Raw genomic sequence first — 15029 nt, forward strand, 5'->3', positions numbered from 1 at the left:
CTGACGAGTGGACGAGTGGCTGATGTTATTTGTTAGTGTAAACAACGCTCCTTGTGTTTATATTTTTTCATCTAACTTGTTGAAGCGAAGGGGGCGCTGTTAGAATCGAGAGGTGTGATAACACACAAGGCGGGGTGATAGCGCCACGAGCAGCAGTGCTGCCATCCACTTACCGTTGATAATAGCCGACGCCACTGCTATGATTGGTTCCAAGCATGTCGGCGAAATCCATTCATTCGATCGAAAAACAGTAGGCACTGGTTTGTTCGTCGAATGGAGCGTGGCTTGCTGAGGTTGCCGGGATGAAAAACGATATGAATTCGTTCCAGTAGACAGCAAAACAAAACCAAAAAACTTCTCAACTCTTCGCAGTAAACAACCAAACACTACACATCGGTAGAAACTTCTGGCAGCCGTATGATCGTTCGCCTCGATGGCCGTCAAAACAGCAAAGCAGCGTATTGTTTGTCGACTTGAACCTGTCTTCACTTTCACGGTGGCCTGTAAACAACACACGACCACTGCATAGGATTATTGCGAAATCAGCGTATTAATTCATTCTACGTAGCTTAGCAGTTTACGGCGACGTTGCACTAAGACCGCCAGCGCGGTAGACAAACGCCCGATTCCAGTTAGACAACACAATCGCGCTCCCGCTTTTCACCGCGCTGCCTTCATACAAACGATCACCTTTTAGCCATATATCGAGAGCTAGTTGCGCCCAACGATACCGATCAACAACGCCGTTAACACCAATAACCGAAGTCCCGGTTCACCCGAAGTTGACCAATTCGGCGCTCCACCACAAATCAACAAGAACAAAAAAACTGTGGGAAAACACGACTTAGTCAACGGAGAAATCGCGTTCGGCACTTGTTCGCGCTGCGAATGTTCTCATGGACTAAAGCGGTCGGAGCCGATTTCACCGAGCGAAACCCCCCATCGCAATCAACGCTGCATGTCGTCCGTGGAGAAGCCAATTCGCTAATATTCTTGCACTCGCCAGCACAACTAGCAAACATTACACTGAGCTTTTCGCAAACGAATGCATAAGTTTCGTATTTCTCGGCGGCGCACACTGGAGTAACGTGGGGCAGTTGTGGCCAAATTATTGTATGTCTTCAGTGGTCTTCTTATGCCAGTGAATTCAAACCGGTTAGGTATCAGGCATTGCAGAATTCGTTCTCACTTGATTTTTAAGCACGATCTAAGCAAGCGAGGAAAAACATCCCATCTGTAGCAGTCCAGGACCAGCAATGTATCGCAAGTTGCAACAAGTTTGATAAATACGAGCAGCGAACGAGAGCCCCATAGAGAGAGAGCGATGATAAAATCCATTTTTCTCGCTTGTTTACTATTGCAGGTAAGTGTTTCATTTTACTGGCAATATAAACAATCCTCAAACATCCGATAGCAGTATCCCCCAGGTTCGAAGCTTGTTTAGAGGGGTTTTATCATGTATTGCTATCCCCTCGATGTAATCAGTGCTGTAACAGTATACGATAAACAGACTGTCATGAGATGTTGTAAATCATGATTGTTACAGAGCGCGATAAGTGAGAGATTCTCTCAATTTTCTCAGTATTCGATAACTGCCGTTTAGTAGTAAGGCCGTTTAGTTTAGTAAGGAATTATTTCGAACCGTATTCTTTTAGCTATCCATTGATGGACAGGAAAAAAATGTGTTTCACAATTCACAAAAATCCATTTTTTTTTTAAGTTTTCACTATAAAACCGTCACTCATTTAATGATGAAGTTTTTTTGGCTGTGTCCTGTTAAATTTTTTGAGGTGTTCAATGAATCATTTAAAAAAAAATTATAGCTACCTAGACAACCAGATTGTACGTATAACGGAATCACTTTTTGCGTTATTCGATGCTTATATGTGGAAGTTTCACGTATAAGATGGTGCGAAAAAGCCAGTCATCAAATGATAAATACTTTCGATCAACTTACTAAAATCTGTGAGTTTGTTCTAGAAAATTCGAAAAAAATACCAAGTTGTTTTGTCACACTGGCAAATGTAATCGCATAACAGTCACATTGAGATTATACATGAGCCTCATAATGTAGTAGCAACGAAATTTCTATCAGAATTATTTTCTGTCTATTCACCCAATATGCGGTATGAGTTGTACAAAATTTCAGCCTCAAATAAGCTCTTTTGAATTCTTAATGATTTTTTGAAATTTTAGTTTCCTCCCATACTGCAGTAAAATACAAACTTGGTATCCCATTTACTCAATGCCTACTTTTATCGAATGTTACAAATATGCAGTTATGGGCAGAGCTGCTACGGATTGATCCGACTATCTTTGTACGAGTATACGGGGCGAAACAAAATGTACATATGAACTCATAAAATAACGTTGTATCCACAATGTAGTGCGGGTGTGATGCAAATTGCATAAATAAACGACTATGTTCGTAAACTGTTATGCGACTTCTGGTTGTCTGGGTAATAAGGTACTCTTACTTATACCACATCGATAATTGTTTGATCACAGGCAATGTGATTTTATGGTTATATATGCCCAATTCCCCTAAAACCCATTTTTTATAACTAATTTTACAGACATCATTAACTTTCATTTATTATGTTCTAAAAGATAATAGCTTAGAAAATATCAGTGCTAAGTCGCAGACTAACTGACATAACATACAGTATCGGACATATAAAATGCACCAAAGCCGTTTTCCCATACAAAATAGTCAACTTCAGAGAGCAATATCTCTGCCGTTTCTCAATCGATTTTTCTCATTTTTTTCTGTAACGAACTAAAAATTACCTAAATTTTTAATAACTATTTAAAAAGTTGTGTGAAAACTATTGGTTTAAAAATTACAGATAGGTTGAATTTTGACATAAAAAATGCACCAAGACGAAAAGTAGTGTATCAAACAAACTATGGTCAAGAAAGATTCACCCCCCCACCAAATGTACGATGTACAAAACGCTCATAAGACCGGTAGTCCTCTATGGGCATGAGGCGTGGACTATGCTCGAGGAGGACTTGCAAGCTCTTGGGGTTTTCGAACGCCGAGTGCTAAGGACGATCTTCGGCGGCGTACAGGAGAACGGCGTGTGGCGGCGAAGGATGAACCACGAGCTCGCTCAACTCTACGGCGAACCCAGTATCGTGAACGTAGCTAAAGCTGGAAGGATACGCTGGGCAGGGCATGTTGCAAGAATGCCGGACAGGGTTGTTGTAAAGATGGTGTTCGCTACGAATCCGGTCGGAACAAGAAGGCGTGGGGCGCAGCGAGCTAGGTGGATTGACCAGGTGCACCAGGACCTGGAGAGCGTGGGTCACAGTCGAGGATGGAGAGAAGCGGCCATGAACTTTATCAAGATAATTGATGTAAAGCTAAATAAGTTAAGTAAGTAAGTGTTCTTGAACACGATTTAAATTTTTCAATAAAAGAAAAAAAGAACTATCGTTTAGGCAAACTTAGGCAAAAAACATCTTCTCCATTCAACTCCTTAGTCTTGGAAGCGCATTTGAGCACGATATCTCCGCGGGGAGTGGCGGGACTGTACGATATAAAGAAGCTCTTCCTTAATTATTTGTAGTACTTGAAACAATAAGAGTTAATTTAAGCATAAGCATAAGCATTGATTAAATTTCAATTCTTAGTTGCTACTCCGTTATTGACCTGAATAATCGAAGTTGCACAAAGCACCAAAAGATATAGCTTGGGCACGGTGCCCCGACAGACCGTCATTATGAAAAAAATAGTTAGAAGTAAGAGCAAGTGATATTTAGTCACTTAAGGTGAAACAGTTTGGAATCAACTTCTGAGATTGTACTAAAGCTTCAAGAGCACAAATCTCGCGAAGGAAGCATCCAACATCAGTGATCTTTTTATTTTGGATTTGTGCACTAAGCTTAAAATAAGAAGATCAGAAACGTTTGCAAACTATTTCTCCAGATTAGTGCCTTTGAAAACGTGAGTAGGGGCACAAGTCGGCCATCTTTGGATTCCAAGATGTTTCATTTTAAAGCACGAACCATCCATTTGTTTCAAATGTGGGATGACTTGGTTGCTCTGGGACGCTCACGTCAATATCAGAATGAACATACGCAAATGTCTTCCACTGACCTCCATCTAATTGATAATTTTTCTTATAGCTCACTGAAGTATGTCATATTTCAAGCACTTAATAGTCTTCGCTCCTTTCCTCAATTAAATGTGTTTAGAGAGCGAAGGATCAGCATCTTATACAGAGCACATTGACTATAATGTGGGCATACTTGCAATCAACGTTCGATATTCATCGTTGTTCTATTCGCATCAGAACTGATTTTCCTTTCAAATCATTTTTCAGTGCGATGAAGGATCAGGATGTCGTACGATAGAAGCATTGCAAAGGTGTTTATTTTGGCGAAATTATTATCAAAAGGGCGAATCAATGAAGTCATATAAGCCTTTATTAAGTAAACATGTAGAAATGTCATTTCCTTGTGTTGCGGGTTTCTAATCTGGTTATGTAATTCATAAAAGGTAATAATCGCAGTCAAAACACATGTTTTTGTCACACGTCACAAGTTTTCCAAAGCTCTTCGACAAGTTTAACCACATCCCCATCAAGCACTGCCTCTGCCACAACATAACTGAACCTGCTTCTTTCTCTACATGCAACCATGTACGTTTGAGTAGGGTAAATGGCATTATAAGCTTATCTTAGTTGTCCTTCTTCAAGATAGCGAAAGCCTTCTCAACTGCGTTGGGATCGATTCCAATAAAGTCAGTGTCTGCAAAGCCAAGCAATTGTACAACAGAATGCAATGTTGAAAGGTAAATTAAAAAAAGCCATCATTTGTACAATCCATGTAATTTCACAAACGAGGCGATAACTTCTCGTATGCTTGTGTATTGTGTTTATCAGCTTAATCAGCTTTCCCAGTTCATGTTAAAATATTACCTGACACATACAGATTTTCGTCACTGAATCGAACGTGACTTTAATATCAATGAACAGATGAAAATTATTTCTATAAAGACAAAGAGCATGGTTTGGGCACATCAAATTATTGTTTACTGAAATCAGATTTTTTTTTTGTTGAATTTTAACATTTCCATTAAGCCGAATTGCTGATTTTCAGCGCAGAACGATACTGAAACTCAGCAATTTGATTTGCTGAAGATATCAGCTTGACAAATTCCAACGTAATAGACAATAATGTAAGTTCTGGTAGTACTTATTGAGGATCAAACCTTCAGCCCGCGGTTCAGCTCTCCATACCAGCGCATCACCTAAATTTTCATCAAAAAATTGCCAAATACAATACCTGAAAATAGCAGTTTTTCGCAAGACTAAGTAAAAACTTATGGAAATTTTGGTGTATTTTTTTTCGCACGATCAGGCATATTTCGCTAAAACTAAAGGTAGTGTGTAGATTTTTAGCAATTTGCAACTATTTCCGCGAGAAACTTTTGGGTCGACATTTGTCCCACTATGGGCTAAAAATGGTTTCCAAGCATTTATGCAAAAACTAATACACCTCAAAGCATCCTTTTGATAGGCCTAGAAACGCCCTCAGATAAAAAAATCGAAACAGATTTTTTGTTTTCATTCTGCTCCATACAATGAAAGTTCGATAAAAAATTACGATTTTTACGTCTTAAAACAACAAATAGCCATAGCTTTTCAAAATATCAATCGATTTCTATAATATATGGAGTTAAAATCCCTTATTTGATTAGCATTCAAATCACATTGACATTTATAACATTTGTTTTGGAATTGAGCCAGAAATCTTAAAAAGAAACTCTTGCCCCACAAGAACTTTGGTCCCACTTTACTCTATACTATTTCTTAAAAAATACAGCGTGATCAAAAGCCTCATTTTTTTTTAATTTGAAATCAAGGTCACGAATTCATTCTAGTTACTCCTCTGTGCGTCAACGGTGACAGCTACAGCCGACGACCACGACATGCATGCATGCAACGCCACCTTCTCACACTGTGGCCGAGGGCATAGTTACGCCGCGCGTCAAGCGATGCGCAACGCGACGCGTTTGCGTCTGAACAGTTCTGGCAGGCGTCAATGCAAAACGCATGGAGCAGCGCGTATACATGACAAAGTGAACGCGATGCGATGCGCGTGCAGTCGCGTCGAACCATTCCGTGAAGTGGTTTGACGCGCGTCCGATGCTGTTTCATTTTGTTTATGATGGCGTTCGTTGCAAAAACTAAGTTTATAGTTTTTGTTAGCTAAAAAGCTTATCGTGAAGTATGTGTATATAAGCAGGACCATCGTGTATAATTTCTGGAGATAGGTTTCAGCGGAATTTGATACTATTGCAGGTCGCATGATGTAAGAATCATTGGACGCCAAGTGGCGCATCAGCTACAAGTTTTATGAGACAGACTCCCCTGTTGTTAGTTGATAGGTCATACTCGGCACTTTTTTTTTTATTTCCGTACTAAAATCTTACCATGGGATAATAGTCAAAATAGTCGTAAGTACGTGAATTATGACCGGCCTGAATTCTATTTTTATTTAGTCAAAATGTTGTTAATGATAAAAAAATGTTGAGCTAGCTTGCCAAGAAATTTATTTCTTTGATTTTTCTGGCGGATATTCGATTATGTAGCTGTGCCCCAAGCGATTCAAAACGCGTCACTATGTCATACCTCGCGTCACACAACGCCTATCTGAAAATCTTACAAAAACGCGTCACGCACTGCTTGACGCATCGCGTAACTATGCCCTCGGCCTGTGGCAGACCAAAGGAATTCAAAACAGTGCGAGCGATTCGAGAGCGAGCGAGATTGTTCTCCTGCACAAAAACCCCCCGCCCAACCCGGCTACTAGGATCGTGACTGGTGGAGTCAACCCACCGCTGCTCACCCTCCCACTGAGCGAACAGGCGTGAGAAGCGAAGCTTTCTTCGCCATTTCACTTTCCATCCGTTTCGCAAATGCCGTGTCATTTGCGCAAACACTCACACTTTCTCACTGGGAGCAACAGCGCAGCGCAAGCTCGGCTGCTGAATCACTGCGCGGCGCTCTGCTCATCAAACCAAAACGATCGGTGAGCAAGTGAGCGAGCTTTTTTTGCCAGCCGATCGCGTTCGGTGACGATCATCATCGCCGATGATGATCGATGCTGACCGCGAAGGGGATGAAGAGCCTTTCGTCGGTGGCATCCCATCAGCAGACGAGAGATACAGTTATCTTCGCGCCGATGATGGCCGATGAGCCTTCAATTGAAAGCACCACTTCGTCGGCGCAAGCGATGACTTGGCACAATTGCTCGCGAATTGAGCAAAAACCGAACGATAATTACGCCTTTTATCTGCGGGGTCGGTCGGGTTGGAACGCGAATCTTCTTCGGAGAGGTGATGCACGCGTTCCATTTAACCCCCAGTCGAATCGGCTTTCGCTCGCGGAAAGTTATGAATGAATGCCGCGTGCTGAGACGGTGGCGGCGGCGGAGGCGATGGTGGTGTGTGAGTTAGCTACCTGCGCGCGAGCTTTGATTTTTCGATGTCTGTTGTTCGGGCAGACGTTCGGTTTACCTGGAAGCTGTAAAATTCCGACAGGTCGTTCAATGGCGCAGCGATCGATCGGATCGATTCGTGAATGGATGTGCGCAGAAACGCGTGGCTTGGATGTGTGCGGCGGGGAAGGAGCGTGGCGTGTTTACGAGCAGAACAATGGCGGAAAATTAGGCGACGTAGTGGGCCTTGAAATCGGGGGTTCATTAATGCTGGGTTGCTTGGATTGTTGTTTTTTTTTTGTTCGAAGGATTGAATTCGAATACCAATAAGATTTGTGTTTACTTGTTGGAATGAGCATGCTTTGTACTTACTCGCTAGTGCTTTGAGGATCTACGTATGAAACAGATGCATACCTGAAACAAGAGGAAGAATGCAAGAAATCATAAGTAATGTGTTGAAATTTCAATGTGACGGCAATATTTTATGTGATTTTATATGGTACAAATTGTCTAAAAGCTAAGGGCATTATTTGGTTTACGAAGAATTTCAGTAGATGAAAAATCGAATTTAGTATAATTTAATACCATTTAATTCCACAAGAGTTTGTATCCTCTGACAGATACGCGTATTTCGACATCAACTGTAAGGCCGTCTTCAGTGTCGTATAGTAGACTCGTATTTCATTAAAATTTCGATAATTTTTTCAATGTTAAAGATTACAAAAAATTCTGAACGTTTCAGTTACCGACAACGGCGACGCAATTCACATTTCAGACAATCTTCTATAAGTCGATATTGAATTGATCATCGATTCATGAAAATATCTAGTTCTGGAATAGAATAGCTTGGAAAAGTTATTTGAGAGAACCATCATAGTAATCGTAAATTTGGATTCGTATAGAAGGTTGCATGAGTCGATATCAACTTATGAACTCATCTTCACACTTATTTTTTTCGTCGGTCGTCGGCATTTTTAAAAGCTTTCTATCGAGATTGACACCAACGAGTAGTGTGTATATCTAACTATCTAAAATATTATTTTGTACTTTTTAATGTAACTGATCTTTCAACATTAAACACCAGGATCGAGATGATAATTTCGGGGTGTACTTTTAGAGACCAATAAGTGCTATTCATTCTAAAAAATCCCAATCCCGACTCATCATGGCATAGAAATCGTTGCTTGCCAAATAGACGTAAAGGGTAAAGATCTTTGCGTAGCTTTTGTTAATATTTCTCCTAGAGTTTCGATAAACCACCATCATCTCTGGAATGTAGTCTCCATGTTCTCATCCCCAGTTTTAATACTGGGTGATATGAACTCACATGATACTGGATGGGGCGAATCTTATGACGATTATGGAGTGGCTATTTTCTATGACTTATGCGACGATTCCAACTTGGACATTTTGAACACAGGTGAAGTGACACGTATCTCATCCGACGGCAAAGAAAGCCGTCTTTGGGAACAAGTTCACTATCATTCGATTGCATGTGGAAGCTGATCGATGACCCTCATGGTAGTGATTACTTGCCCATAATAACCTCCATCAGAAACAATTGTGAAAGGTCAGAACAGTCAATTCTGGTTTCTCTTGACCTCACTAGGAATATTGATTGGCAAACATTTGCATCAGCGGTGACTTTTGGTATCGCATCATTCTATGAGTATCGATTCCAAACAGAAATGATTTATAAAAGTGCATTAGAATCTCAAAAACAACGTGTTCCAAGCGCATCGGTAAAAAGAAGATCAGCCACACCTGGTTGGGATGATGAATGCACTCAGTTGTATCGAGAAAAATAAAATGTTTATAAAGCTTTTCGTAGATACGGTACCTCAGAACTTTATTTAGAGTACTCGACAATTGAGTTGCCTCGAGATACCTCCCGGATGAGCTACAGTGAACCCCGATACCCATTCCCCATTCTGTCCATCCTAAAAAACTTATGTGACCTTTAAACTCGAGTTGCATCGAGTACCTAGGCTCCATCCCGAACTAACTTTGACATCTAAGAAATTATAAAATTGTATACAATTACAAACAAAAAATGAATTTCGGCTCCGTAAAGCGTCAAACGTTTTTGAGCCTGAAATAAATGAAATAGTAAAAAAAGCAATAAACTAGGAAATACATAACCGAAAATTGTCGTTCCTAATCGTTTAATTTTATGTTTTCTAGGCACATAGCTAAACTTGCACTGTGGTATGTTGTTACATCGAGAGATTCGTGTCATTTAAGTTTTGACGTTATTTTATAAATGTAAATGAAATGGTGTTTGAATTTGTTCAGGACTCTGACGTGTTTGTGTACAAGAAAACCACTTAGAAAGTTGGAAAAGTTGTAAACCTAGTAATGTAAGGTACAAATGACTACAAACGTATTAGCGGTGATCTAGAGTACGGTTTCAAAGGCATAGTTTCACTTTGAAGGCAATACAATGTTTTCCAGAATCACGATATTGAAGGGATTCTTGAGTGAGGGAGGTATTGAGTAATAGAGCACAAAACCAGTTAATCCAAGGATTGATCATCGAGGTAGCCATGAAAATCAACCTTTACCATGGTTCTGTATCTCGAGATAGGAATATCGAGCAGAGGCGCATCCACATTCAAAACCATGGGTACACAGAAAAAAATATTTAAATTTCAATGTAGTGTAAATTGAAACCTACTGTAAAAATAAATCAAATTCGTGGATTGTTACAGCATCATGTAAACTTCAATGAATATTAACTCAATTTTCAACCAAAAATACTTGAATGTTACATGATCGTGTAAATTTAAATTTAATTTAATTGAAAAATACAGGATCGGTCGTTTAAATTTAGGTTTATTTTGATGCTCCAAATATGTGCATGAAAATAAACTTAAATTTACAACATTTTTTTAACTGTGTAGGACAAACGTTGGCAAAATCTTTATGTTCAAGGACGTCCAGAGTTTTGTTTTCAAATTTATGGAACCCTAGACAATTTATTGCCAGTCATTAACACAATACTGTCAAAGCTTCAAGATCAACTTCATTAGTGATTCAATATTTGATTAAATTCATATCCTGTTTCGGACTAGTTCACTTAGTAGAAATTAACAAAAACTAGAACAAACTGTGAAAATTAACAGCCATTGATATTGTTCTATAATTTCCTTATTTAAACATCAAAATGCTGTGAATCTATTTTTATTTTTATTCTTCGCAGAATTGTGAAATGAAGATTCCAGAGGCAGCCTAACTGAGCGTCGTTTAACAGAGAAAACCATATGCCAAAGGAACATAACTCTAGTGGAATTAAATGATATAGTACTAAATTCGGTTTTTCATTTACTAATAACATTAGTACTACTGAAAGCTCATTGGCAGATATGTTGAAAACCGATATCAATTCAACTTGCGACTCATATCAGTGACGCAAACTTCAGTTGTTCAATTTCAAAAGTCACACATATTTGCAGAACACACCAACTTTCCACGTTTTCGAATCAAATTGAAAAGTCTCTCGGTTACTAACATTTGTCTTTGATCAACCCTCTGAAACTCTATGTAAAACGACTTATATTGCATAATTCAAGTTATTTGTAGTTCGTCATCCAAATTTCAGCCAATTCGGTCTATCAGAAGCTGAGATACAGCACCCCAAACTTGGGCATTTTGTATGGAAAAACAACATTTGGTTACTAACTTATGTCACTGACTGTATGATATGCTAATGGTATTCTAGGAGTAAATTTTAGATATCATTTTTAGAACTTTAATCTTTTATATCTATCAAGTTAATCTAACTTTTAGATGTCCATATAAAAATTTGCTATTACTAAGCTTTTTTCACGTGCTCGGGATCCAATGAGAATTCATGAGCATCAGCGATCATCGCAAGCACCAATACGCTCGTGCTGTGAATAACAAGCAAGCATTTTTGCGTAGGTATACTCATACACGATTCCACCGCTCTTGGGCTAATCCTTGAAATGTTTCAACGATTGTTTAGAAGTCTCTTGATAATTCTCCATGCATATTCCAGTAATTTGTCAAGAAATACTGCCAGCAATGTTCATGGAAATTTATCCAAAAACATCTATATCCTGCTCTAGAATTTTTGTAGAAATAATGTCACATCGTATAGAATCATAGGTAGGAAAATTCTTTGATTTTCCCACCCAGTTTTCTTTGTGCGTAGGGCATGTCCTACCTGTCCTATCCACTTCCCTCGCCATTGATATCGAGTAAGGCAGATAGAGGTCAACGCCGAAAGGTGTGTGATTGCACCAAAGCGCGTATTCAATCACCTGGGAGTAAGTCCGAGAAGGCAATGAGCGCAATAGGGAGAATCATACCAAACTTAGACGGTCCAAGCAGCAGTACGAGGCGTCTGCTAGTTAATGTCTCGTCATCTATACTGAGGTATGTAGATCCTGCTTAGGGTCAGGCACTAGAAATAAATCGGAACCACAAAGAGCTGAACAGAGCGTTTCGGCCGATGACAGTACTAGTCGCGAGTGTGTATAGAACGATATCATCAAATGCTGTATGCGTTATAGCCTGTATGATTCCCTTTTGTATCACTTTCGATGAGGATATCAAGAGACATCAGAAACGTACTGAATATGGCCAGAGTCGAATCTATGGCGAGGTGGCAACACGAGTGGGACTGCGTAAAGAACGGAAGATGGGCCCATCGGCTCATCTCATACCTGTCGACGTAGCTGAATAGGAAGTATGGAGAAGTGAACTTCTACCTGACACAGTTCATGGATGTTTCATGGATGTTTCAGAAAGTATCTGCAACATGTAATTTATGACTGCCCAAGATTCGCGGAAGCGCAGAACGAAGTGCTCGGAAGCAGCGACGGAGATGTAAGACCCGACAACATCGTACAGTAAATGTATCAACACGTAAGTACGGGCACTCGGTGAACAGATAAAGCATATTATGTCGTCGCTGCAACAAAAATGGCGAGAAGACCAGAGGGCGTCGAGCCGCGATCGGAGTAAGCTAGATCCTCCGTCGGGGACTAGGCCGAGTAGATCAAGCGTCACGTAGTCACGTAGGGCACTTGCGAACCGGAAGTCTTCCTCCACCGGAATCACGAGACTGCCCTCGGCACCAAACCAACCACCATCGAGTCGAAGTAGGCTAGATCAACCGTCAAAGCTGAGTAGATCGCATAGTAGTATCGGCAAATGATTGTCGGGGCGCCTGTGAATCGGAAGCTAACTTCCACCGGAATCGCAGAACCGACCTCAGCATCTATCCGGATAGCATCGGTTAGGGAAATCTGAGTAGGGCGATTCTGAGTAGAATGAGCGTATTACCGGTTTGAGTCATCGTAGCGCCAGTGAACCGGAAGCCATCTTCCAACCGGAATCGCTGGACCGGCACTCTATCGGCCAGCAGCAAAGTAGTATAGCTCCAGAACCGCCAGCTTTGGGTCGTCGGGGCCCTTGCGTACCGGAAGTCACCTCTCAACCTGAATCGCAAGACCGACCTCGGCGACCAATCTGTCCACCCGAAGAGCATGATGAGCAAAATAGTGCAGTCAAGCGCACCAATAAACACAATACCATCTATCTTAAAAGTCTCACATGGCCCAGGTGTGTGGCCGGCCCCAAATTGTGAGTAAGTTGAATAGACAAGTGCATCCGTAAGAGACTGTTGAGTGAGAACCACAGAGCCTAAGCACCCCAGATAGCTTGGTTAGGTGAAAGTATGTAGCTCTGCTAGAAGTGTGAAAATAAAAAAAAATCTAGTAAAAGAGAATAGACTGTACATGGGAAAAAAAATCAGAATTACCTGTACAATCGAAAAAGATACGCTTGTCACAACGATACGAGCTTGCAATTGGTTGGTGCAGCCTTAAACCTATGTGTGCTTTGTACGTATTTTTGATTCAGAAAATCTTCGCAAAACACCCAGTTTCTTCAAAGACACAGTCGAGACGTTTTAACTTTCTCTAATTATTTGAGTTCATTAATGATTTGTGTGTACTTTAAGGATTAGAAAAGGCATGGTTTTTAAGGACGCTTATTCTGAAGAAGTTCCTAGTGCAAAACTCACAAAAAAGTTGATCAGTTATTGTAGTAACAGACCGGTGTCATTGCAATTTTAAAGCCTTAATATTCGTCGCAAGGATCACTGTGCAGCCAGCAGCTGGAGGAGCGAATCCAATAGAGAAAAGTAACAATCCTAGATTGCTGCCGAGTGGAACTTCTGAAATGTTTCTAAAGTATTCGTAAAGTGTTGGACGTAGCTTTACACAAAGCTTCTGGTTTATCAAATACGACTGATACCAATTGATCCATAGTATGGAACGGCCAACAGGATCCTTGGAATAAGTGCAGAGCGATGTGATGCCACGATACTTTTTCGCATTCTTGTCCCCTTCTTTGTATACCTAAAAACATGTGTGAGTTACCAATCTGGAATTATTCTTTGAAGTAAAGAGGAGTTGACCAGCTTCTATACAGGTATAATGTGTTCGGTATATCATTTTTCTTCAAGATGCTTGGTGAAATGCCATCTAGACTACTTTCGTTGGGATTCGGACTTTCGTCCGAATCGTTGACTCAACCATGTTCGGAGAAACAGTAATCGTGATGAAGTTGAACTCATTCCTTAGTGTATCTCAGAGAGCCGTAACTATTTGTGATGCAGCTGCAGTCGAATAGTTAAACACGTTATTGAAACGTACTTCCAGTAGACTGCTTCTATAAATCGGAGAGTTTGTTGTTTGTCGTCGATATGTCGATATATTTTGGAGGAGGAGAGGAAGGCTTTCCTCTTTCAAGGTAATGTAATAATGAATTGGGTGTTACAATAGATACGTTTCCAAGCGAGTTCATATTCATGTCTGGAAGTGGATATTTCTGAACTGTTTCAAATTACGAAGGATTCATTAGTAGAAATCCGTGGATAAATTTAGTTATGTATGAATGAATTCTGTATAAATCAAACGAAAACGTGAAATAAGTTACATCAAATTCGCAAAAATGTCCCAAACGTATGCTTATTTCTTCCAATGAGAAATCATACAAACCACATGTACCGAATGAGGTGAAAATCTCACAATGAAGCACAACAGATGAACCCACCGGCAGTGTGCAGCATCGCAGCATTAGAAATTAACTGCGTTTCTTCCTGTGCCTTCTTCATCTGCTTCAGGCTTCCTTCGTTCACCGAGAGGAAGAGTTTTTGCCCGGATCTAACCATCATCGTCGTTTCCCTTCCGTTCTTTGACTCTCCGTACCCGACATGAATTGTTCACTCGAAATGGTAGGGAGGATGAACATACAGCGGTACAATACTGAATGAGCACGCGGAAATCCAACAGCGCAAGCCTACAACTGCTTGGATGACCAACATCGCCGCTAAGCGTATCGCGTCCAAAGGCTACTCTGATTTATTGGTCATTTTTTATGAGCCCCTTTTTTTTTTCCTTTTCGAGGCTAATTGAATGCTCGCCGGAGCATCAACAAGCGAGCGAGCACTTCGCTACAATCACAATGGCGGCCACAGGGCCACGTGTTTTCGTTCCATCCCTATCGCTATCGAGCGCGTACACGTGTAAATCCGGCGGAGC

At 40.6% G+C, this 15029-nt stretch overlaps 1 protein-coding gene across 3 annotated transcripts in view; it reads right to left on the reverse strand.

Annotated features, from left to right (window-relative positions):
• Positions 1-15029, reverse strand: part of LOC5568453 (insulin-like growth factor 2 mRNA-binding protein 1) — a 333942-nt gene that overhangs the window by 91612 nt on the left and 227301 nt on the right. The window contains exons 1-2 of one of the 3 annotated variants that reach the window (XM_021850928.1): positions 691-990; positions 174-501 (exon numbers count right to left, since the gene is read on the reverse strand). The exons of 1 other annotated variant lie outside the window; for it this stretch is intronic. In XM_021850928.1, the coding sequence (XP_021706620.1) occupies positions 174-232 (59 nt within the window). In that variant the 5' untranslated portion in view covers positions 233-501; positions 691-990. Of the gene's footprint in view, positions 1-173; positions 991-15029 lie in introns of those variants that run through there. One more of the 3 variants, XM_001652237.2, reaches the window with a different exon arrangement.

The sequence above is a fragment of the Aedes aegypti genome, chromosome 3 (genome assembly GCF_002204515.2).
Source record: "Aedes aegypti strain LVP_AGWG chromosome 3, AaegL5.0 Primary Assembly, whole genome shotgun sequence".
Lineage (NCBI taxonomy): Eukaryota > Metazoa > Arthropoda > Insecta > Diptera > Culicidae > Aedes > Aedes aegypti.